Source organism: Phyllostomus hastatus, unplaced genomic scaffold, assembly GCF_019186645.2.
Source record: "Phyllostomus hastatus isolate PE091 unplaced genomic scaffold, TTU_PhHast_1.1 phas_contig_58, whole genome shotgun sequence".
NCBI classification, from domain to species: domain Eukaryota; kingdom Metazoa; phylum Chordata; class Mammalia; order Chiroptera; family Phyllostomidae; genus Phyllostomus; species Phyllostomus hastatus.
The window spans coordinates 16,907,161-16,931,307 of record NW_025333916.1 but is presented as its reverse complement, the minus strand read 5'-3'; the positions used below and the strand labels follow the sequence as shown (position 1 = coordinate 16,931,307).

Here is a 24,147-nt window from a genome sequence, read left to right as displayed (position 1 = left end):
TAATATCTGTACTTTATGTTCTTTCTTCAAAGAGGCAATTGCACCATTTAAAAAATATTTGGTTGTGGTTTTCATCTGCTTTGTGGCATTCTTTTTGTTTGTTTTATATCTGTGTCAACTATTTGGTAATTGTTTAAAGATGAGGTTTCTATTACTCCATCTGCCATTTGTTTTTTTCTTGTATTTTTTTTATTCTCTTGTATTAAACTTCTGCCAAATTTATTTTGATTACTCTGCTTTAAATACAGTGACTTTTTCCTGGACCAGCAACTTGTTTGAAGTTCATATTCTAGGGGAACCAGGACTGTGGTTCTTATGACCCAGACAGTCTTACGTGTGAGTTTGTTTAACCTTTAACTTCTTTCTAGCCAGTGAAGATAGGCAGCTGTGGCATCTTTAAGTAAAATCTTTCATCTGTCTCTTAAATATAAAGTTTTGGATTGCTGCAGGGAGTAGTCTTATTCCCTTTGGCTTTCCTGTGTAAACTCTTTCCTTGTCTCCACTGCTTCATGGGACCAAATGTAATCCAGGGAAAGTCCCACTTGGAGCCCTGCAGAGTATTCAGGTGGAATATGCCCCTCATCTGTAAGCGTCTTTTGTGGGCTTCCTCTGTAAACTGTGTACTCGGGCAAACTCCGCCTCCTTCTATACCCACCTGGCCATCCGTAGTCTATTGCTACTGGCGACCTTTCACCTGTTTTGTGATTTTCAATCTCAACTCTTTCTTAATTTCATTGAATATCATGTTTCTATTTTAATTCTTTTGTTCTTTTTGCTGCTTTGGGATGATTCTCAGAAGAAAAGGAGGCAGTGCTGACATTAGCCTGCCATGTTCAAATAGGATGTTCCCACCATCCCATTTCTTTCTCTATATTCTGTCTCAGTTTTCTTATCTTCCATTTCTTATGTAGCCAGTCACTCTCTGAAATTTCTCATTTGAAGATCACACTTTGTGCAAGCCAAATGTTTAACCTCTGCAACATTTATTTAAGTACTGTGGTCATCCCCTTCATGTGAAACTTCCTTGTCTTTTCCCTCCGTGGAATTGCACTAAGTGGGTTCTTTTAGTCTCTCCCTGGTTCTTCTTCTTGGTTGTTGTTGTTGATTTGTTTTCCTCTATCCTTAACTTTGGGTTTCTCTTAACTTCACCTCTTTCAAAGTTTTTTTTTTTAATATGAAAAGTAAAACAACAAAGCTTTCATGGAATATATCACTAGAGAGTATCTTCATAACATTAGGGATGGGAAAGAATTCTTAACAAGATATAAAAATCACTAGCCATAAAGGGTATGCTTGAATAATTTGAATACATTACAATTCAGAAATTCTTTGCATCAGAATGAAGATACCATGAAGAGCATGAACAGGTTAGGCACAGATTCAGGAAGATTTTTGTAAGTCTGAAGGGCTCTAATATGACATTTATAAAGAACTATAATTCTGTTACTTGTATATAACAATTTATTTATTTCTTCTAATATTGAAGACCCATGGTTTGACTGTTACAGAGAGTGCTGCTAGGAACACTTACACACACACACACACACACTTGCGCCTGCATTTGGAAAGGTCCTACAGGAGGGAGTTCTAGGAATAGAATTCCTACGTCATAGAGTATTGATGTTTTCAGCTTTAGTAGATAATGCTAAACTGTTTGCCAAAGAAAGTGAATAAATTATAGCTACATGTTTCAACTTGGATAAATTTCACAAACAATATTCAACAAAAGAAGCAAGACCAACAACAATATTATATAACATGATTCCATTTATATTAAATCCATTAACAGGCAAAAATTAAACATATTGTTTAGGGATGGACATATAGCTGGTCAGTTAAAAAGAGCAAGGAGGTGGCTGTATAACAGCCACGGCTGTGAGGACCCCAGGGGAGAGGCAAGCTTGTGATGGGGCGGCTACAGAAAGACACCCCTCCAGGTATGGGTGATATTCTGGGTCTTGATTTGTTTTGGTTACACTGGAGTCCATTTTGTAATTGTTAAAATGTGCATTTACGTTTTATGCATTTTTCTATATATCTTACTGCATAATGCAAAGGGCTTTAAAAATAAAACCTGAGAATTAATTTGAAGAAATACAATTTAAGATACACTTAGGCAATTTTATTTTTCCTCTGTCAGTTTAAATACAGCAGAGGGAAGATTAAAAGGCACGAAATCACTTGGAAAGCTCTTCATTGAACCTCAGCTCATATCTGTGCCTTCTTACCAGCTTTGTCACCATGGTGCTCAAATAACAGTAGTAAAGATGTCATTTTAGCAAAAATACAGGTTTTCAGAGTAATTCTCATTTTTTCTTTTCTGTGTTCTCAGCCATGGTTTAAAAATTCTTTTTGATTTGTCATATAACACTGCTGTGGAAGAAAATCCAAAGTACTTTCCTCAGTTACATTTCCAGAGTGCTGTCACCATTAAGGACAGAGATGTGTCAATATAACAAGAATGTACACCTTGGTTAGACTATTTTTTATCATTACCAGAAAAAATGCTTTGGAGATTTCCCCTGGATTCTGACATGTTTATGGGGAAAATAAATATGAAACTACTTAACAGCTTTGCATTTCTCTAGACTCTGGTGCAATAAGGGTAATGTAATAGTAATGTCACTGGAAGAAATGAAAATATTACAATTTAAATAACATTAAAATTCTGAGCATAGTCTTATAGCCATAATAAATCTGCAGATATATAAATATGTATATATATGCATATATATATAGTTATTGTTTTTTAACTCCAGAAATGGATCTAAATATACTCCATTTGGCATTCTTAAAGACATCTCTTGGCATTCTGTGTCTCATACAAAACCCCCCAGAAGGAACAGTGGGGCCACTTATAAGTGAATGTGAATGTTGGGGTCATCAGTAACATTTGGGTCTCTTCACAGTCCCTTCCAGTGGTGCTTTTGACTCTGGTCAGGCTACTGAAGAAACCCAGGGTAGAGCTATGGTTTTTATGGAGACAACCGATTCCTTCATGCACAGTACAGCTTCCTCAGTTCTTTTGTCCAAAATGTGGCCCATTTTCAGTGCTATCAGTCTGGGTTTCTAAAGCCATTTAACATTCCTATAATTCAGATACAGCAGGTAGCTAATTTTGCAATAGTAAGGTGATTTTTTTTCTCTCTAGTTCCTTCAATATTGATGAAGGAATGAAAAGAAAGTATAATCCCACCATTGCTAACTGATTTTTTTCATATGTGCGCATTTGGATTAGAGATAGATGAGAGTAACTATTTTTAGACTTATTGGAATTCCTCATTAATGTTTTTTATCTTTTACTTTTAACTATATAATTCTGGTGTGTGTGTGTGTGTGTGTGTGTGTGTGTTTTAATGCAGGTACAGCCTGACTATTTGGACTGGAAAAAATGATAACTATTCCATTGAAGATTTGCTTTGTATAAGAGACCATTTTGATAAAAAACGAGTTTTCTATGATATCTTGGAACCACAAAATAATGAATTTAAACAAGCCATTGGAATCAATGTCTAAGAAGAAGATTCTTCTAAATTATTCATGGTTTGGTTTCATAATCCTTCTCTGCTTTGGTCTGAATTAATTACCAATAAATTATGATGATTGAGTTATGCTCCAATTCATCCAGTCAAGAAACACTTATTGAGTACTTACTATGATTTAGGTACATGCCCTTTTAATACTGTACTTAACTAAAAGATTGGGAAGAAGAGATTTCAGTGGGCCTAGTCTAATAGTAATTTAGGAAAATGATATTTTAAAACCCTTTATAAAAATAATTTTAATATACTGAAGATAACTGAAAGAATCCTTGTGCCGTAATATAGGTATGAGTCACATTTTGTTGGCATTTACATTCCAGAGATTCCAAAAATCTGTGGCACCCTCTTCCCATTTTCCTGGAGAACCAGCCTTTCAAAGACTACAAAAGAGTAAGAAGGCTTCAAAAATGTTTTTAACTATCACAGGGTTGAACAGCTTTTTCATAGCAAAATCAAATCTACTTACTGAAAACAATGTAAATTAAATGATATGGATCTAGAATTTCCATATTGTTGGGAGCATGCTGAGTGCTATGTATGTCTTTGTTTTCTTTGTTTCAGTCATTTTATTTTTTCGATAGTGAGAAGCATAGTTAGCAAAATACCACTGAAGAGCAGAATTTTAACCATGTAATATATCATAGGATTTTCAAGTTTCTCACCAATACCACCTTAGTTCAGGCCTGTGTTCTGCTCCTAGAATTTCAAAAACTGGCTCTTCATGACCTCATCCTTCACACTCAGAGATACCCTGAACATTTCTGCTGAAATAAAAATTTTAAAACACCTCTTTGTTTATGCCAAACCAAAAAACTCCAGAGGCTTCTTAAATTCAACTGTATGGACTTTACTCTTTCAAGGCCCTCCCTAATGTACTCTCACTGTAAGAGTCACACAGTGTCCTCCAGCCCAGTCCTTCACTTCAGAAGTGCCTACATCACTGGTCTCTAGATCTTCCTTTAACAGCTAACTTTAACTATTTAGTGTTGTTCACTAATCGTGTTGTACAAGTTGTCTCCTCAATTAGATTATAAAGTCCTGAATGGTAAGGGAGCACTCTTACCTGTCCTTCACAGTGCCTGGCATAGGCCTCAGCAAGGTATTTGGAGAAACCTTGCTTCTAACAGAATTTGACTTTTTGTTTATCAACCATTTTCTACCAGGGAATAAAGTAGTTCTATTTAGAGAAAAGAGCTTGGGTTTTGAATTCAGACAGACTTCCCTTATAGACAGCTGCCCTCTATCCCTTACTAGCCATAGATTTGGGAAAATATTTAACCTCATTGAGTCTTGGTTTCCATATTGATGAAATGGGGGTAGAGGGAAGGAGACTTCTCTTATAGGTTGTTGTGAAGTTCGAGGGAGACTCATGTGATGGAGGCGTCTAGATCAGTGCTTACCACACAGCAAGGCTTGGATCCATTGCAGGTGGGCAGCAGCAGTAAGACATATAATACGAAACACTGTAGATATATAAACACTTAAAAGTCATGTTTCCACTTTAAATTTTAGCTCCAACATTTAGTACTATTTGTAAAATAACACCTAAAACTTCACTTTCTATCATTTTTTGCCAAAAGCAAAGGGCACAATTTCATAATTATAAAATTTAACAACTGCAAGAGAGAATTGCTCTTAAAATGACAGTAAATATATTTAATTTATAATTTTTATTAAATGACCATGCTTTTATAAAGGGAGTTGAATTTATAAATGAACTGCATTTTGATAAAGATTGAAATAAAAGTCTTTTGTCCAGAGGATTTTTACTACTTGATTATTTTACCCTTGGTAATACTTTAAAAAATATTAGTCTTAAGTAAAATTCTTTTATATTGAGAAATATATCAATTGAGTGTCAGATTAAGATCTAAAGGTATGTTTTAAAGTGTTCTCAGGAACAAAAATATGTAAAAGAATTAGAAAACTACTCAGTTGAAAAGGATAATTTTAATGGCTATTCATGTGGAAAAATGTGATCCTGACTTCATACACAAATAATAATTCCAGTTGGATCCTGGGCCTAAATGTGAAAACTAAAACTACAAAGCATTTAGAAGAGAATAAGGGGGAATTTTTTCATTACTTTGGAGTAGGCAATGGTTTTTGTTTTAAATTTTATTTATTTATTTTTAGAGAGGGAAGGGAGGGAGAAAGAGAGAGAGAGAGAAACATCAGTGTGCGGTTGCTGGGGGCCGTGGCCTGCAACCCAGGCATGTGCCCTGACTGGGAATCGAACATGCGACACTTTGGTTCGCAGCCCGTGCTCAATCCACTGAGCTACGCCAGCCAGGGCTTAGGCAATGGTTTTTTATATCACAACAATAACCGTGAAAGAAAATGATTAATGCGCTTTATCAAAATCTAAAATTGCTCATCAAAAGACATCATTAACACATTCTGACAAAGGGCTCATACTCCAAATTTGCGAAGAACTCCTACTAATTGATTTTTAAAAAGAAGCTGCAAAATATGTATATTATACTACTTATGTAAAATTTTATGTCTTTATCAGCATTTATATATAGGAAATATTTGAGAAGTTTACAGGCACAAAGTAAGTAAAAGATTAAGTACCACCCATTTTCTCCCTTCAAGTTCTTGACTCTAATGTATTGATTTTGGGATCCCATAACATTTGAGCCTTATTTCTGAAGCCTGGCAGAGTAGTCCTATCCCCAAAGAGACTTTGGTTTGAGATCTAGTAGTTTAAAAAAAAAATCAGAGCTTTTAAAAGGACAGTAGTTTATGGTTCTGTAAGAGTGATATAATTGCTAATAACGAGATATATGCTCATCTATCCAGGGGAAATTGCTAAAAGTTATTTAGAACAGTTTATTTGCTTGTTTGTTGGAGCTAGGGTCTTCGATTTTTTTCCTTGTAATGAAAAAAATTAAGTACCTAATGAACATACAGAAAAACAATGCTCTTTCACCTTGAAATTTAAGATGTGAGCTTATCTTGGAGCATACCACGTGTTTACAATCTTACATTCATGAATCAATGCAAGGAAAATAGTTGAGTGTTAAGAACTTCTTTATCTAGAAAATGTTAGTATTATATAATGAATAAGTAAAACCAAGAAGAGCTGATAACCAGGTCTTGGAAGAAGCAGGGCAGGATCCAGGAGCTCTTGGGACCTCAGTAGCGGGAGCTTGGGCCTTTGCTGTAGTGTTCCACATCACTCTTTTACTCTTCACTGTGACTGCTTGTTTTCTTTGTATCCACCATCCTTTGGTGCAAAGACCATAATTTTGTTTAGTCATTGTGTCTTTTGTGACGGAGCACATGATTTTAGGACTCAATAGGAACTCTGTGGGGAAGGAGGGGGACAGGCCTCTATCTAACTGATGTTTTTGTGCTATAGCTGTGCCAATAATTTGGAAATGATTCCTGCCCCAAGGATCCACAGTCTAGTAGAGAAAGAGAGACCTGTAACAATAAGTTGGATATTTGCTATAACTCCTATGATAGAACTATACACCAGGCTTTGGTGTGGAGACAGCAGTCTGTTCTTGATAGAAACACCTAAGATGTGACTTGAATGATGAATATTCACCAGGTAGACTTAAGGAGGGAAGGGTCTTTCAGGCAGAGGCACAGAAGCAAAGGAACTCTACGTGGGAAAAAAACCTGATCTGACCTGTTAAAAAAATAAACAAAAAAAAGCCTGTAGCCTTGGACAGGTAGCTCAGTTGTCTGGAACATTGCATTGATAGATCAAGATTGCGGGTTCAATCCCTGGTCAGGGCACATACAAGAATCAACCAATGAATGCATAAATAAGTGGAACAACAAATCAATGTTTCTCTCTCTCCCCCTTCCTCTATCAATAAATAAAAATTTAAATAAATTTTTGGAGGCATCACACTGAGGCAGGACATTTAGGCCAGGGCCAGATTCATTTTCCATGTTAAGGAGTATGGTCCTTCTCTTAGGCCATGGGAGTCTTCACACCGTTTTGTTTTGTTTTTTTTTTTTAAGTGGGAAAGCGTGAGAAAGGTGGTTATCATGGCAAGAGAAGGCAACTTGGAATTATCGAAGTGCAAGGAGATGAAGCCCTGAGTTAAGGTGGTAGTAAAAGTGGATGGGAAGGCTGCAGAGATAGAGGGAAAGTTAAGAAGAAAGAACTTAAGAGTTTTTTTAACTACTTGGATGGAGAAGATGGGGGAGAGGGAAGAACCTAACATATGTATTTCTGGCTTGAGGAACAGGTCAGGTGGTGCCACTGACCCAAACAGCATAGGACAAAAGCCAGGTGTAGCTTCATTTCCCAGTGATGAGTTGATATTGCTAATTTATACCAACTTGGAAAGAAAAGGGAAAACCCCATCTGCCTGTCCCTGAACTCACTCACCTCCCATTCCAACTTTAGGAAGGATGTTCCTTTCATATTTAATTTTACATTTCTTAAAGGGCCCTCTCACATAATTGCTATTAATACTTTACTACATATTTTTAAATAATTTTAAATAATTAAATAATCCCCACAGTCCCACCAGCAGAGTAAACAGCCAGGTCTTGAAAGGTGCTCACCCAGCCTCCTGTCTGATGAGGAGGTTCTTTTGTTTCTATGCATCTGTGTGCTTGAGGGACCAGCCTGGCTAAATCTGGTGGCTGCGCTGTTCTGGGTTTGGTTGGTGCTGTTCATCCTCATCAAGACGGGTCATTGTCCCTTCTATATCCTTTCCTTGGGGTGAAAGAATGTAATAAGAGTTCAAAAAATGTAATTGAAACATTGGCTGTTGAAGCAGAGCCTGTTGCTACTTTGTGAATTAAGAGCTAAAAACAAAACAAAACAAAAAAACCTCTGGACCTGCGTACATATCTGATTCCTGTTGTAAACATCTGTGACTTAACATGGGGAGGCCAGTGATATATCCTACTTAACATAACCGGCTCAAGCCACCTCAGCCCCCAGTGTCCTTAGGATTAATAGATGACTGCAACCTCTCCTTCCAATAAAGTTTTAATCCTATTATATTTATTTTTTCATGTTAGGATGAGAATAGCAACAAAAGTTATTCTTAGTTTTCTGTTTGCTCCAAGTAACATATGTGGCACAAATTCTCTTGAGAGTATGTTGAAATATTTATCATTAGTATTTGAGATAAATAAAAGCCAGTGATAATCAAAATGGAAATTTTAAATCTTTATTGATACCATTTTATGAACTAATCTATTAACATATTCTTCCAACCTGTATCCTTACAACTTAAAGCCAAGCACTTTTCTCAATATTAGAGCTTGCAAAAAGGGTTTAATTACCTATAAACATCAGGTGCAATTCTAAGTTCTGAATCGAAAAATATTTTTAATATAATTAATATTCATGTTCTTCAAAACATTAAATGGAACACCTCCAGTTTTTTTCAAATAAAAGCCACAAGAAATTAAATAATTACTATCTACATTACAACTTGCTTATACCCAATTACTAAGAAAAGCATCATCCCAATTGCTAAGATCTCCGCTTACTGACAGAAGCAAAGAAGTTGTATATGATATCACATACACTCAGGTTTTGTACAGTTTGATTTATTCTTTATTGTAAACTGCTAGACTGAAATAAGGATTCTTTGCATGAACACTATATTTTGAAATTGTATAGCTAAGTAATTTTATAATATTTTATAATAGCAGCATAGTATTCTTTTATTTTGTTAAAAATTATTCACAGGTCCTAAAATACTACATGATTGGATTATCACACTAAGGAAATTATCCTTATATATCCTCATTATAGAAATGTCTAATAATTATGTATCAGAAATAAAAAGATATTGTTTAATATTGGCTGAATATTTGGTACATTTTGTAATTAAGTTTCTACTGGCTTTCTTAGTTTTAGCTAACCTAAGCTAATCTAATAATCAGTTTTTCTTTTCTAAAATGAAGCAGGCATTTAGTTTCTAGTTGTGAGTAAATCTCAAACTTTTGGTTGTCTTTAGAAAGACAAGGATAATTTGATGTAAGTAAAGAATGCTTTTTAACTTTAAAATGTCTTTCTATTGGGAACCTATGGATAGGCTTCAAAAAGAGTAACAGGAATTAAAGGATATGGAGAAAGAAGAACACCATAAGATAACATTTTTGTTTCAATGTTTAAAAAACAAAACAGAGCAAAAACAGCACACACTGGGCACAGAGCATCACTAGCGTGTATAACTCTAACTTGCCGTTGCACACAAATTAAGCTGACAACAGGAGTATTAGCTATTCCAGTCTACTATAATGGTTGACAATTGAAATTTTAATTATATTTTCATCTACCTGCAGTCAACATTTTAAAGAATTAGTTCATTCTTTCTTTGTAGCTTAAACTTGTAGATCATAGAACACTTTATAGCTGTTAGTGGTTTTTTTTAATGCTTTTGGCATGATGGAAAACTACAATCTTATTTACTGACTTGAAATGTTAAAAACAAGGGACTTGAAGATACTGTTTCCTACTAAAATATTTGGCAAATCTGAAAAAAGTTAGTCATCTCCAACACATGTGACCTTCTTTCTTTGTTGATTTTGTTTAAATTAAAAACTTGGACTTGGAGGTTTTGAGAAAAACAGCTTTAATTTTGAGAGAATTCCCTTACCAGAAACTATATATTACTAGTGTCCACAGTGCCTACTAGGAATCACAGTGCATGTCAATCCCCTTAACCATTGTCGTTTAGCCAATTACAAGATTTTAAAAAATGAACATTTGAGATTCCTTTTCTATTTCTATGTCTCTTTGATGTCAACATTTGAACAAAATGTGTTTTCTAGCTATATCTTAAAAATTTACTAATTGCTTAATTTGCTCTGTTTGCAATGACTGTCTCCTTAACAGCATTTTTTTACTTTTAGGGAAAATAGGAACTGTTGGCATAAGCACTTTCTGACCACAAGAAAGAAGGCTGGAAATCTTGTTAACACTGACATCTGAGATGGGAGGGTGAGGATTCACATTCAAGGGTGGCAGAAACCCTGGTCTGGTCTGGGTGGTGCTGTGATCCAAAGGGAAAGCTCCTGAGCCACGCCTTTCTAAAACTGCATGGTTTCTCCTGCTCAGGGGGCCTGGGGGGATATTCTCCACCAATTCTTTGGAACCTGATAACAGGGATGGAGACGGTGAGAGGATCTTTTTCTTTGCTGTAAGACCTTTGCCATCTTCTGAAGTTGTAGGGATCAGACCAGCCGAGAGCTGGGAGTCAGAGCTGTAGTGATTGGCCCCCGAGTTTCTTTTCTGAACTATACTTTTTAAGGTGGAAGCAAATATTGTCTGGTTAGAGTCTGGGTCCTGGTCAATGGGGATTTCAACACAGTGCTGACTTCCTTCTGAAGAAAATGACTGATAATTTATTTCTTCATATGATGTCTTCCTTGAGCTGGCCTGATCAAAGGCTCTTAGCAAATGTGCTGTGTCTTTTATGTCAATACTTTGATGCCTGGTAATGAATCGCTTGGAAAGTGCCAGCCCATTGGTTTTGTAGGATAATTCTTCCTCGGGAGTAATATCCTGGAGCTCCTCTTGCAAAGAGGCTACTCTCTTCTGGTGCATTAACAAAGGTGGGGGTTTGACCCAGGGTGGAGCCTGGGGTGGCTTGGGCCCATTAAGGGCCACAGCAGGCTTCCTTCCGGGGGAGCCTGGGTCCCAGGTATCATCACGGCTTCCTGAAGGCTCCAGATCTTTAAAGCCAAAAAGTGTCGTTTCAGTTTCAGAAGAATATGAAAGTGGCGATGAGGCTGTTTTTATATCTATTTCTGAAGGAGTGGCACAGGTAGATGGGGAATGATACCCATCTATATCAGAAGGAGGCATATTTAAGTACTGTTGGGTGGTATGCCTGCCAGAGGGCGATTTTGCTGTTGTTATGATAATGACCTCTTTTCCCTTTGCCTTGCAAGCACTGAGTAGAACTTTCAGGGTTTCCCTATCTTCCGAATTGAGAGCATAGACAAGGGCTGAGTAACTCGAATGGTCTTGCAGGCTGAGGTCGGCCCCACTCTCCAGGAGCAAAGAAACAACTTCAGGACCAGCTTTTTCTAAGCAAGCATGCATCAAGGCAGTTTTCCCAGATTTGTCCTGTATGTTGGGATCAGCATTGTTTTCTAACAGGTATTTAACCATTTTGGCTTTACTGACGCTCTGATGATCAACATGTTTAGTCTTACAAGCAATCATTAAAGGTGTTTCCCCACGGTCATTGCTCTCGTTGATGTAGGCGCCACCTTCTAGCAAAAGTCTTGTGAGGCGAAGCCGGCTCTGGTGGACTGCTTTGATCAGGGAATTCCCATCACTTGAAATTTCTGCACCTTCCTCCATCTTCAGAAGTCAGAAATCAATACCTGTTTATCAAAGAAGATGAAGACCAAAAGATTAGCCAGAATCAATAACCCGATTTACATTCATGCTGTTACTGGCAGTGTCTGAAATGTGTATAGAGAAAGAGGAAATAAATGAGACAGTTATTAATAAATACAGGGCAAAATAGTGAATTGAAGAATAAAAAATTTTAGAGTAGTAACAAGTTTTTGGAAATCATAAACTAAAATTTACTTTCAGAATCTTCACTGAATATTTATGCTTTAACACCAAGCTTGTACTTCCCTAAATGCCACAGTAATTAAACAGTAATCTACTTATTTTACAGTTGTGAAAAATGTTTTTAAAATAATACTAAAATGCAAATTGAAGCAAAAAGCCAAGATTCTGTGTCATTTCAACTGAGTCAAATAGAGTACAGCATGTTTATGGTAGCATACCATAAAAATGTCCTAGTTTTAAATTACTACTTAAACGTGCTCTTTAGTTAAATAATGCAACTATTTCTAGATTTTAAATTTGAGGGGCATTTCAATATTTTTAATTGATTTTTTAATTATTGTTTATTCTATTACAGTTGTCCCAATTTCTTTCAATGTTTCTTTCAAAGGATGAAAAATTACTTGGGCTACGAGATGTTGAAATAACTGACACAATGTCTGGAATTCACACTGAGAGAGAAACGGCGAGAATGTGACTCACTGTTTTTCTTGAATCCATTATTAAAATCAGACACTGACTATATTATGGGGTTAGCGACACACTGCTGAGTTAAATTTTGACAGCAGTACATTTGCTCTGAAAAAGGAGTTTTCTGGGCTGGACACATGAATGAAGACAGACTTTATAAACATTTTACTTTTTTAATAGGCAAACTGAAAAACATTTGTTTATTTAGATAATTTAGGTTCAAACCCCTTCAACAGATAATTCTATTAGTTGATAAAAATTATATCTTTATCTAGAGCTGAGGAAATGTGTGTCATTTAACAGTCCTTAGAACTAGGGAGAAAAATCAAATGGAATTTATATAATATTTAAATCTATTTCATTTAGGTAGTTTCTTAAATTGAGAAGTATTATTATTCTACTAACTTATACTTTTAAAATTGAGAATACGGGACATGAAATTCTACTGGATAACAGAACAGATAAAAAATACAAGGGCCTCTTGACAGACAGAAGAAGAGATGAAGAGAACAGAAAGAAAATGAAGACAAAGGAGAAAGACAGACATGACACAGAAATTAATTCACTTGTTAAACAGCTACGCATTTCTCATACACGCTGGGCACTGCGCTACAGAAGTGCAAGCCCAGCCCTGAAGACCTTACACAGTTGTTGGGAAGAGATCTTGTAAAAGCAGATGGTTATGAGTCAAAGCTGTGAGAACACACAGGCTGGGGTGGCTTGGGGAATCGAGGGACTGCACAGAGCCCAGTTATCTGAGATGGGTCATGAGGACTGTGTTAAGAGTTTGACAAGCAGACAAAGAAGTAAAAAAGAAGTAAAGAATACTCCTTGTTAAAAAAAAAAAAAACCCTAGAGGCTTAAAGTAGCACAGTTATTTATCATAAATCAGGCTCTATTTACCTTCATATAATTGAACTTTAGGAAAATATTTTAGCAGGTGGTTATAGTTAGGGTAAATATGGCAGAACACACACGTGTCTAATTTTGCCCCTTCATGAAACTCCCTAAAACTAAAGAATTTTTTAAAAAGACACAGGGATAGCAGGGAGAGGAAAGAAGAAGGAGGAGAGAAGACCACAACATTATGGAAGCCAGAAGCAGAGGGGCCAGTGGTAACTGACTCAGCCAACCCGAAAAGCTGCGCTTCAAGTCATCGGTGGTAGAGCTGTGAACTAGTAGGCCCCTGCACACTGCAGAATCCTTGAAAGAGGCAGTGCAGAAAGCTCTAGAACTGGGGTGGGAGGGTGGAGAGCACAGCTACAATAAGAAGGACTAGGTGAAAAGCTATTGAAACAGCAGTGAGATCCCTACGCCCTTGCTACCCCAAGAGTGATCCCATCCTGGACCAGCACCAGCAGCATCCCCTGAAGCTTGTTAGATGCTCAGCATCTCAGGCTCCACCCCACATCTGTTGGATCAGAGCCTACAGTATCCTGAGACCATTAAAATTTAAGAAGTACTGTCTCAAGTTGTTCCTCCACTCCAAACCACTGGGAGGTAAGGAGACTGCCCCTCCTACCTGAGGAGACGTCCAGAGGTTTATTTTCATCAGAAGTGGTGAAACAGAGGCTCTGCGGACTGGCAGACACCGGCTGTGTTGGAGGGCAAGAAAACAGGGAAGTAAGTCTGCTTTCTCACAACTGAATGAAGGGACTTCTATCCCAACATGGCTCCAAGAAAACTGGCAGCCATACACTTATCCTTCAGGCAAAAATTGCTATAGTCTCATCTCAAGAATCCGACCTGATGAAGAGCAGATGCTTAAGAGCACCGACTATGGGTTCTTCCCAACATGCCACCCGAGTCATCCTACAGTGAAGCTTCCAGGTGACAAGTCTCACCGATGGGCTTGAGACTTCTTATTGGCTTTTAATGCAAGCCTTTTAATCGTGAGCAAGTCAAAACAAAAAACAAACCAAAAAGCCTCTTACGTTAAAAACACAGAACACACAGAACAAATAGAAAGAAAAAGCAACCTCGGGGAGATAGATATTAGGAAAACGAAAATTGCCAAAGCTCATTATCTTCAAAGGGAGAAGATGTTGCAACCAAGAAAGAAGAATAAGATTCTATGAAACAAAAAAGACTATTCAGAGACTATAAAAAGAACTTCAAAAGATAAAAACATGATACAAACTATAAGACTAAATAGAATGGTTGGATGATAACATTGATAAAATCTCCAGCACAGTTCAGCAAAAGGAACAGAAGGGGAAAAAACAAGAGAATTAGAGGACTAGATCAGGACATCCAACATCCAACTAACAGAAGTCCCAGCAAGAGGAAATAGTGGGTGTGGGGAGGGCAGGAGAGCAGGAGAGGAAATGGTCAATGAGGTCAGGAAAATTTTCTAGGTTTGAGGGGCATGAGTCACCAAATTGAAAGGACCCAATTAGAACATAGCATACCGAATGGAAACAGACCCTGAGCATGACACATGGTTATACATTTCTAGAACAGCGAAAACAGAAAAGATTCCAGAAACTTGTGGGTGGGAGATGGGGAGTGATGAAAGACAATGGAGGACTGTTTTTTAAAATCTGAAGGAAAAATGATTCCCAGCTTAGAATTCTGTATCTACCCAAACCGTCAGGAATTAGAATCTACTGATGGAAGTAATCTACCAAGGTGAAATAGTAGAACAAGAAAGAAGAAATGAGATACCAGAGGCTAGAGATTGTTAGAGAGGAGAGACACTGAAAATCCCCGGGAAGCTGGTGAGAGTAGCTGTCAGGGTGACGGATACGCAGACGTCACCTCCAAGAGCACACTGCCACGTTACCATCTTGTTAATTGAGGACCACATGCCCAGGTGAGCCTGCCCTCAGCTCTTTCAGTTATTTGCTTTGTCCCAACCACATCTCTGCTCTCTCTTCGATGCCCTGCTTTCTGGGGCAACCCAAGGAACTCATCTCAGCCCTGCTCAATGGTTCTGCTTTTACCCGCTCTGAAACCTGGGGATAAGCCATGGTGAGTTTCGGAGGAGAAAGAGTAAACACCCATTCCCTTTGGATACCCAGCACTACACTAGAGCTCTGCCAGCAGCCCTGCAAGGGCGAGTCCCAGGTTTCCCAAGACTCGCTTTTGACCTTGCCCAGAATGGGCTGTTGTAAACCCTCAGGTATGCTGAGGTGAACTAAGATCCAGGGACTCTTCACCTTATCTTTTCCTGAGCTTTCATCATATACAGGGTGGAGCAGAAGTAGGTTTATAGTTGTTTGCATGGAAAATAATACAATGACGGATAATTAATAACACAAGAACAAACTGTGTTTTGCGTACTCACTGCTGTAAACCTACTTTTGCCCCACCCTGAATTAGCAACATTGACCTTCCTTTATTCATTCAATTTTGTGCTCACTACTCAGTTTTTCAAAAATAAACAATTTATTTACCTAAAAGTCATACATAAATGGGACACTAAAGAGGAAAAAAGCAAAGGGAATGATTAGTATGAAAATTATGAGAATGTCATCTCTTGGGGGCAGGTGTTGTAGAAAGAACAACACAATTTGGGAGGGAGACACCAGGGGCTTTTAAGGTTCAGGAAATGTTCTGTTTCTCAACTGTGTGGCATGGATATAGGTGTCCATTTTATTATAATTTTTTAAACAGTACATATTTCATATACTCTTTTGTATGATACTGCTCATCTATTTATTGTAAAGTGGAACATGTATACAGAAAAGAGCATAGCGTTTCTGTAGGATATGTTTCATAATTTAGTTTTATAAATGGTCATATTAGATCTTCGATTTTACAACTTAGCTCAGTTTTTGTGGTTTTATCAATAGTATGTATGCCTAGGCTTTCGAGGAGCTTCAGCTACTAAGCTCCTGAAAAGCGGTATTCAAAAGAATATCGTTACTCATTTCCATGTCAGTGTCATTCCTGATGCTAAGTAAAAATACCTCATATACACATACATAAATACGATGAAAGTGAATGCTGTGATTTTATGTTATGTAAAAGCTATTCCAGAGGCTGACATACCTGCAACTCTGGAACTTAGGAATTTTAGGGTTGGTTGGTGGATCCCAACTCAGAAGTCTGTTCTGAATGCAAAGCATCTGAAAAGAGCTTACGTGAGACAGTGGTTCAAAAGAAACCTTCTTTTAGCATTTTTCATACACAAATGTGTCTGGTAAAGCAACGGGGAATTAGAGAAATGAGCTGGAACACAACATCAAGTATAGAAACCACTTAGTAACTGCAGTTCATCAAGAGGACAGTATCAATGTAAAAACACCTTTGACCAAAAGTAGCATTTTAGAAACATATTCAAATGAGAGTAGGTTCTGAAATACCACATTTCAATATTGTACTCTCACTTAGTTTTTAATATTTGGGCCAATCTTGTTTAAAAAAATTTTTTTTGCTTACATCACATTCTAGTCTATAATTCTTCTCCCCTCACCCCCCGCCCCACCATCCCTTCCTTTCATAAAGTCTTACAAGAAACTTTAGGAGACTTTCAAACCTTTTCACCTATTCTCATTAAAAGCCTTTCTCTACAACTCTAAACCTGACTACTTTCTGTTGTAACTTTCCTCAAGTTTGGCAACAGGAGGTTCTGGGTGATGAAGGGGGGCTGGCCATGTGCTGCCCGCTGGGGTCCCTGCCTGAGGGGAGCAGCACCATGCCAGTCCTGTGGATGGGGGTGCTGTGGGCCCCGGGGCCTCAGAGAAGCTGAGCCGTGGCACCACTAGCTCCAGGCAACTAGTGAATCGCTGCCAGCGGCTGTAGGCAGACCCCCTGCCCCAAGAACTGGAGGATGCTCCAGCAAAAACAATTCCTTCAGGCTTACTCTTTGTTCATTATAAAGCCCCATGGACTGCTCACTTTTTAAGCTGTTCACATTCAGTAGAGCAATTCTAAATTCTTTTGTCTTTAATTTTTTTAATTGAATTTATTGATGTGACATTGGTTAATAAAATTATATAGGGTTCAAGTGTGCACTTCTGCATTATCTGTATATTGTACTGTGTGTTCACTGCCCCAAGTCAAGATTCCTTCCATCACCATTTATCTCCCTTTTTCCCTCCTCTGCCTCCCCGCACCCACCTTTCCCTCTGGTAATCACCATACTGTTGTCTTATGAGGTCTATTTTTTTGTTCTGTTTTTGCTTAATCCCTTCATTGAAATTCTTTAAACATTAAATTTTTTAGAGAAAAACGTTATCAGATACTTCATTCTCCACATGTGTACACGGTTGGTTTCCTAGTGTCTCGTCTGTAATCAGTACATTTTTGGAATAACCCCCTTGACTCATTTTTGCCTTCATCCTCTTTCACTTGGTTCTTTTGCCTCAGCCATTTGCACAGCAAAAACGCTGGCAATGAAGTTTGACCTGTTTATTCTGCCTCAAGGTAAGTCCTACCTGTGATGAGACCACTTCTCTCACCTACAACTATCTTAGTCTGGAAACATCTTTGCCTCCTGTCTCCTCCTGTGAAACCCTCGTGGGGCATCCAGCACTGACACCGTCTTCCCAGTCAGTCAGACCCTTTGTTGTAATTGAGCTTATAAATGATCCCAGAGTTGAGTCACAACTTCCAAATAGATTACAGTTCAACTGGAGAAAGTCTGGGGGTCAGACAGATCCAGATTTTTATCCCAACCTTCCTACTTACTAGCTGAATGCCCTTATCAAGTCTCTCAGCCTCTGAAGAATTCCTCATCTGTGGAAGGATGATCACGTGACATTCATGCCCTGGTCAGTGGTAATGAAATCAGACAAGTCTACAAAAAGTCTTTCTTCTGCCTTCTTGCTCACTACACTCTCCTTTTTAAAAATTTTATCTCAGAATTTAGCCTTCTTTCATTTTTATCACGTCCCTAATCCAAAGCCTATTTAAGTAACAGATAAAATATTTTAAATGTTTTTTATGATCTGCAAATGATGTTTTGTAAACATGAATGGTGCCTACTAAGTGAAATATGGAACAAAGATATCCTTTAGGTACAACTGCAGTAATTTCAATATTATCCTTATAAATTATCCTTATAATTTCCAACTGCAGTAATTTCAATATTATTATAAGATATCCATTATTAAGCAGCTGAAAATTTGTTTTTTATTTTAAAATTTGAATGTCTATAATGTCATTTGCAATTCATGACGTATTACTGTACTCATTTGGTTCCTCTCTCTACTCCCAAGATGCCGCTAAAATTACAATTTAGTTGCTTAAAAAATGAATAAGACATATATTCTGAAGAACAAAGAAAACTGGAGGAGAGATAGCAGAGGAGCAATTTCAAACAAGCTTTGGAGACAGAGCAGGGATGGTGGCGTGGCAAGCTGTCTTCACACAGTGGGGGCTGCAACAGGAGTCACCAGGGAGATGAGCAGGGTGCCAGCTTACCCACAGGGCCCATGAACTTTAGGATGAAGAGGTCCTCAGTGACACCACAAGTGGCCATGAGGCACAGGGCAGCAAGTGAGAGGATGGCTCAAAGTCTGTGGACAGAACAACTATACCCTCGGTACTTTACCCGACTCCAAGTGGTGGATAGCCACTCTTTTAGGCAAGAAAACAAAGATGTATTCTCTGAACAGATCGATCCAAAACGCTCCAAACCTAGAGGCAGCATGCTGAGGACAGGGGCATACAGTGAGAGTCTACAGGCTGAATGGTGCCCCCAGTCCCTCCAGCTCTCTGCCCTGCTGCCAGGATGCTGGAAGCCAGGGAAAAGCACTGGATCTTAGAATTATAAGCCCTATTAAAAATATCTGTAGATAAATGAAGCAATTCAAACCATAACTATATTCACCCCTCCAGACACCCACTCTAAATGGAAATAGAAAGTTACCTGAAAATATTACTCAAAATTTCATACTCCACTTATGTCTTTTCTCTCCCTGGATATGTTTTCTGTCAGCCAGCTGTCAGTTCCTATGCAGGAAATCAACACTATTCAGAGTTACATAAATACCAATAATTTGTTGCACACATCTCTCCCATTTGGAGTGGAGTTTTTTTCATTTCTTGTTAAGACATTTCCTACAATGTTTGTTCAGTTAATCATATTTCGCTGATTACGAGTCTGTAAAAGTGTCTGGTGTGGATCCCATGCGTGGATGCAGCCTGTAAGCACTGCTGGCATTGGAAGGCACTCTGCCCACAGACCAGGCCCCCAGTCTAGACAGATGAGGGGGCTGCTAAAGGAAAGGTGAAAGAACTCTCCCAAAGTCCCTCCTCTTATTTGCCTGTTCCCCAGGGCTTATTTAGAAGCTCCTGTGTCTTTTACCTTTCATCTCCTTGCTTCTTGGATGGCCAGCTTCCAGCACCGAGGGTTTTGTTGTATGTACCTGATTCGTGTGGTACCTAACTCTGTGGTGCAACATGGGCTGAAGTGCTTTGAAAGCCACCTTGGAAATGACAGGTTTGGCCTTTCCTATGGTGATTTCTCCCCATGCCACCTCCAGTTTTCCTTTCATTCTGAGAGAAATGTAATTTTCCTGTGAGCCTCTTACTGTACCTCCTAAAAGGATCCCTGCTCCTTCTCAGAATGTCAGCTGTCTGGCCATGGTGGAGGAGGGCATCAAGGGGGTGGAAATTAACAAATGGGTTTTAGGCTCTAAATTCAGCCCCTCCTGTTTATCTCATTCCCTGCTTTTGTGCTGCCCACAAAAGGACAAGCCTTGCTCAGAGGAGGCGGCAGGCTGTGTGTGTACCAGAGATCTGGACTTTGTCCTCTTCCAAGGTTACCAACCTTTGTGTAGCCATTCCTCTGAACTTCAGTGTCCTCATCCCTAAAGTGGGGCTAAAATCTACTTCACAGTTGACGATTGGGAGGGTGTAAAAAAAATCCTAAAATACTTGCCTCTTAAGGATTCAGTAAATGTCAATTTCTAAACAATCATCACTAATTGAGAATCTTCTGGGCTGGTGGAGTCTGACAAGGAGAGGCCAGGGTCCCTATACCAACGGGCTCTCACCTTCTGTGGACATAAACTTCATATGAAGAGTTTGTTAAAAATAAGATTCCAGGCTCTACGTCCCGATATTCAATACAAAGTGCTTCCTATGCACACTTGGAGAAAACCTGTGGCAAACTCTTCAATCCTCATTTAATACTCACTTCTTATTTGCTATCATCCCCTGGCTCAGGATGGCCCCAGGCTGTCTCTCTCATCATCTCCAGGTGGTCTGATGCTTAACTCCCCTGCAGGAGGAGTGTAGGGCAGAGATGGCTGCCACAGCCTAGAGAGGCGGAGAGGTAGCCCACAGGCCCAGAGGAGAGTACAGCCTTGAGTTAGATGGACCAGGGACTGGAGGTGTGCTGCCTTGCCCTTCCCAGGCAGAGCTGCAAAAAGCCTGGAGTCCCAGGATGCAGAGGCCAGCTGCACTTGGAATGAGGCAAGTCTGCCTGCCACCCGCAAAATATGTCTCCTCCCCAGGCAAGGCAAGCGTCAGTGCCAGAACAAAAAATGCATCGGAGACTGTCCCAGGAAATGTAGTGACTTGCCAGGAAAAGTGCTCTTCCCTGGAACGGGCTCGTTAAGAAATACTTAGAAATTGCTCAAGGGAAGGAGTAACGGATAAGGTTTGCCGTATTTCCCACACATACCCGAAATGGACTGGTGTCTTCTAGTAACTTCGCTGTCCCTGAAGCCTCTGGGGCAGCTCCACCTCCCCTCCTTCATAGACCCCCATCCCAAAACATACACATACACGCAAAACTATACCTCCAACTCTCAGGGAACCAAGGCGATGTCCAAGCTGTTGAGGGTTTTCGCGGCGTCTCCACAGTCCCCGCTGGCTCCGGGAACCAAGCTCGTTTCCTCAGTTTTTCCGGAGCGCGGAGGGAGCGAGCCCGAGGTGCTGTTGGAGAAGGGCAAAGGAAGGTGACTGGGGTGACAGCGCCGGGGCACGGATGGGGGCGGGGTGCGCGTTTTGTCGCCTCGTCTCTGAGCTAAGCAGGCAGGCTGAGGCCATCGCCATCCACAAAAAGGGGTTCAGCCCAGAGCCTCTGCAGTTTGGTCCCCACGGCGCCCTCCGGGAGGACGCGGCCCTCCCTTAGGAAATAGCACGCTCGAGGGGAGCAGCCATTGCCCCCATCCCGTGATAGGCGCATCTATGGACCCCAGCTGTCTGATGAGTTCCAGGGTTTTGGTGCCAAAGCTGTGCGCTCCTGAGAGGCGACGAGTCCCACCTACCCGCCCCTGTGGGGCTCCCATTTCGAGTCAGAGGCTGCAAACCGCTCCGTAGCCCCTAGCTGGCCCTTCGCACTCAGCCTACACCCCCCACCGCCCCGCCGCCCGAGGCACCTGGGGAGACGCGCCCCAGTCCGACCCTCGGACCCGCGCGCTCCTGCAGAGGAGCGCGCAACGCTCCAGCCGTGGCGCCGACCCTCGCCCGCAAGGCCCCTGCCCGCCTCCTCCCAGACTTCCCGCGGCCACGGGCGGCCTCATCCATTCCTCTGCGCGGCGAGGTGGAGGAGGTGAAACCCGCATCTCGGTGGAGTCCAAGCCGGAGCCGCCGCAAAGCCCAGGATGGCGGGGCTGAGTCTCTGGACAGGCCCCTGAAGCTCGCGGGTCCTCGATTGGAGCCGACTCCCGCTCGCCGCTCGAGGCACTGCAGTGTCAGGGTGCGCGGGTGGTGCGGGCTCCCAGGGCCTGAACGCACCCGGCGCCGTGCACAGAGGCCGCGGGGACCCGGAGCTGCGCCCTGGTTGCCCTCTTCTTGGCGGCCCGTACAGTAAAGCAAAGTTTCCCCAAGTGCAGCCTGCAGAGACAGCGCCGCACACTGACCTGGGACGCGCTGTCGAGACTGTGGCGGCGCCTCCTGCCTCCCAGGCTCCGCTAGGACCCTCCGCGCCAGTGACCCCAAGGCTCCGTCCCGGCTGGATTGTAGTCTCTGGAGGCTCTTCGGCGGCTCGAGTCGCAGATTCTGGTAGGTGCCACCGTGTCCCCGCCCCCGTTCGTCTGAGAGAGGCTGGCGGCGGGCTCGGAGCCGCGAAGCGTCGGAGCGGGGGCCGGGAGGCGCGCACCTCGCCAGACACCCGGCGGCGCGGCGCTTCCGTTGAGAGTGACGCGCGGGCTGCGCTGCAGGTGGGGGCCGCGTGGCCAAAGCTGGCTTGGGCCACTAGGGCCAAAGTCTAGGCTCCCAAGCTCCACCTCTGTCCCCAGAAGTACCCCTCTCCTCACCCAAGCCTGTCCCCGCACTTTGGCCTGTGGGATTTTGTCCGAAGCGGAGACTGCACGGTCTTTCCCCCTCCAAGGAGATGGCCACCCCTACATCCTAGCCCCTGATTCCTGGTGTTCTTCTGTGCGTCCCTCCTCCCAGTTCATATCCACCGGGCTGATCCACGTGTCTGTCCCCACCGCTCCCTCTTCCCACTTCCTGTCCTTGTACCCCTTTAGGTAAAGCCAAAAGCCTCGTTGCAGGTTGGGGTGTTGGTGGGAGCAAACGTTCTTGTTTTTATGAGTTTATTATAACTTTATTAAAGCATTAGTATAATACTTTCACAAAATTGCACAAAGTACATTCTATGTTAAACTTCACCGAGGGAAAAAAGAGAAGAAATCAAGTAGAAACAACACTTTTAAAATCCCATTTATCAGGGATAGGCTGGTGGATAAAAAAAAGATCATGGCCAGTTTTTGTTGTTCAGAAAATGCCAGTCAAAATTAGTTTGTAATTTGGAGTCCTCGAAGGGGGAAAGCAGCCTTGTCTCTGAGTAGGCTTCCTTTATTTAGGAAAATAGCTCCCTGAAATAGGCCCTTCGGTGAGTATACGTAAAGTTCATAGGACATTTTAACCCAGAGTTGGGCTCTTGGGAACTGGAATCCTGGATGTGTGCCCTGTGCCCACACACGTTTACTGGGGAGACTGGAGGTTCCGGAGGAGGGACTGGGCAGACCTGCCTGAGGGTACAGGTGTCCTTTCCCCCATTAAAACAAACAAAAAGAATTCTATTAATGTATAGCACATATTAAAAGATGCACACTTCACAAGGTCAATGATTTTGTGCAACTGAAACATCATTAAAATCAAGAGACGGAATGCTACCAGCTTCCCAGAAGACTCCCTCATATCCCTCCTTTGGGGGTTAGGGGGCAGAGTAGTGGCTCTAACCAGCCTATATTACTTTTACTTGAATTTGCACTTTATAGCAGTTGGATCATACAGAATTCCTCTGTTGCCTGGCTTTCACTAGACATGTTTAAGAGCTGCATACTGTCTGTGATCACAGTCGGTTCATTCTTGTTGCTGCACAGTACTCCACTGTGTGAATGTACCTCAGTTTATTCATTTTATTACTGATTGACGTTTACTAATCCTCAGGTTTGGGACATTACAAATAATGCTGTTTAGGGGCATTATAGTAGACATCTTTGATGAACATATGTACACACCTCAGTTGGGTAGTTGAACTGTGAGTCATGAAATAGGTGTATGTCCAGCTGCTGTAGATATTGCCACTTTTTCAAAGCGGATGATCTAATTGTCATTCCTATTTTATTAGTGTTCTATTGCTGATTGTACAAATTACCACAAACTCAGTGGCTTAAAACAACATAAGTTTGTTTTCATAATTCTGAAGGTCAGATGTCCACGTTGGGTTTTACGAGACTAAAATGTAAGTGTTGA

The 24,147-nt window shown here is 40.7% G+C and overlaps 2 protein-coding genes across 5 annotated transcripts in view; one reads left to right on the top strand and one right to left on the bottom strand.

Moving 5' to 3' along the window:
- FAM151B (family with sequence similarity 151 member B) overlaps positions 1-3,607 on the top strand; it is a 38,124-nt gene extending 34,517 nt beyond the window's left edge. The window contains exon 6 of the mRNA XM_045848065.1: positions 3,363-3,607. Coding sequence (XP_045704021.1) covers positions 3,363-3,516 — 154 coding nt within the window. The 3' untranslated portion in view covers positions 3,517-3,607. The remainder of the gene's footprint in view (positions 1-3,362) is intronic.
- Positions 3,608-5,749: 2,142 nt separating this feature from the next.
- ANKRD34B (ankyrin repeat domain 34B) lies at positions 5,750-22,510 on the bottom strand. 4 transcript variants are annotated; one of them, XM_045848061.1, is made up of 6 exons: positions 22,305-22,510; positions 21,240-21,375; positions 20,633-20,754; positions 19,361-19,443; positions 14,063-14,135; positions 5,750-11,873 (listed from the first exon to the last, which is right to left on the bottom strand). In XM_045848061.1, exon 6 carries the CDS (start codon positions 11,848-11,850, stop codon positions 10,318-10,320), a length of 1,533 nt encoding a protein of 510 aa, XP_045704017.1. In that variant the 5' UTR covers positions 11,851-11,873; positions 14,063-14,135; positions 19,361-19,443; positions 20,633-20,754; positions 21,240-21,375; positions 22,305-22,510; the 3' UTR covers positions 5,750-10,317. The 4 variants fall into 4 exon arrangements, with proteins under 4 accessions (XP_045704017.1, XP_045704019.1, XP_045704018.1 ...); XM_045848063.1 differs by lacking the exon at positions 20,633-20,754; XM_045848062.1 differs by lacking the exons at positions 14,063-14,135; positions 19,361-19,443; positions 20,633-20,754.
- Positions 22,511-24,147: the final 1,637 nt, after the last annotated feature.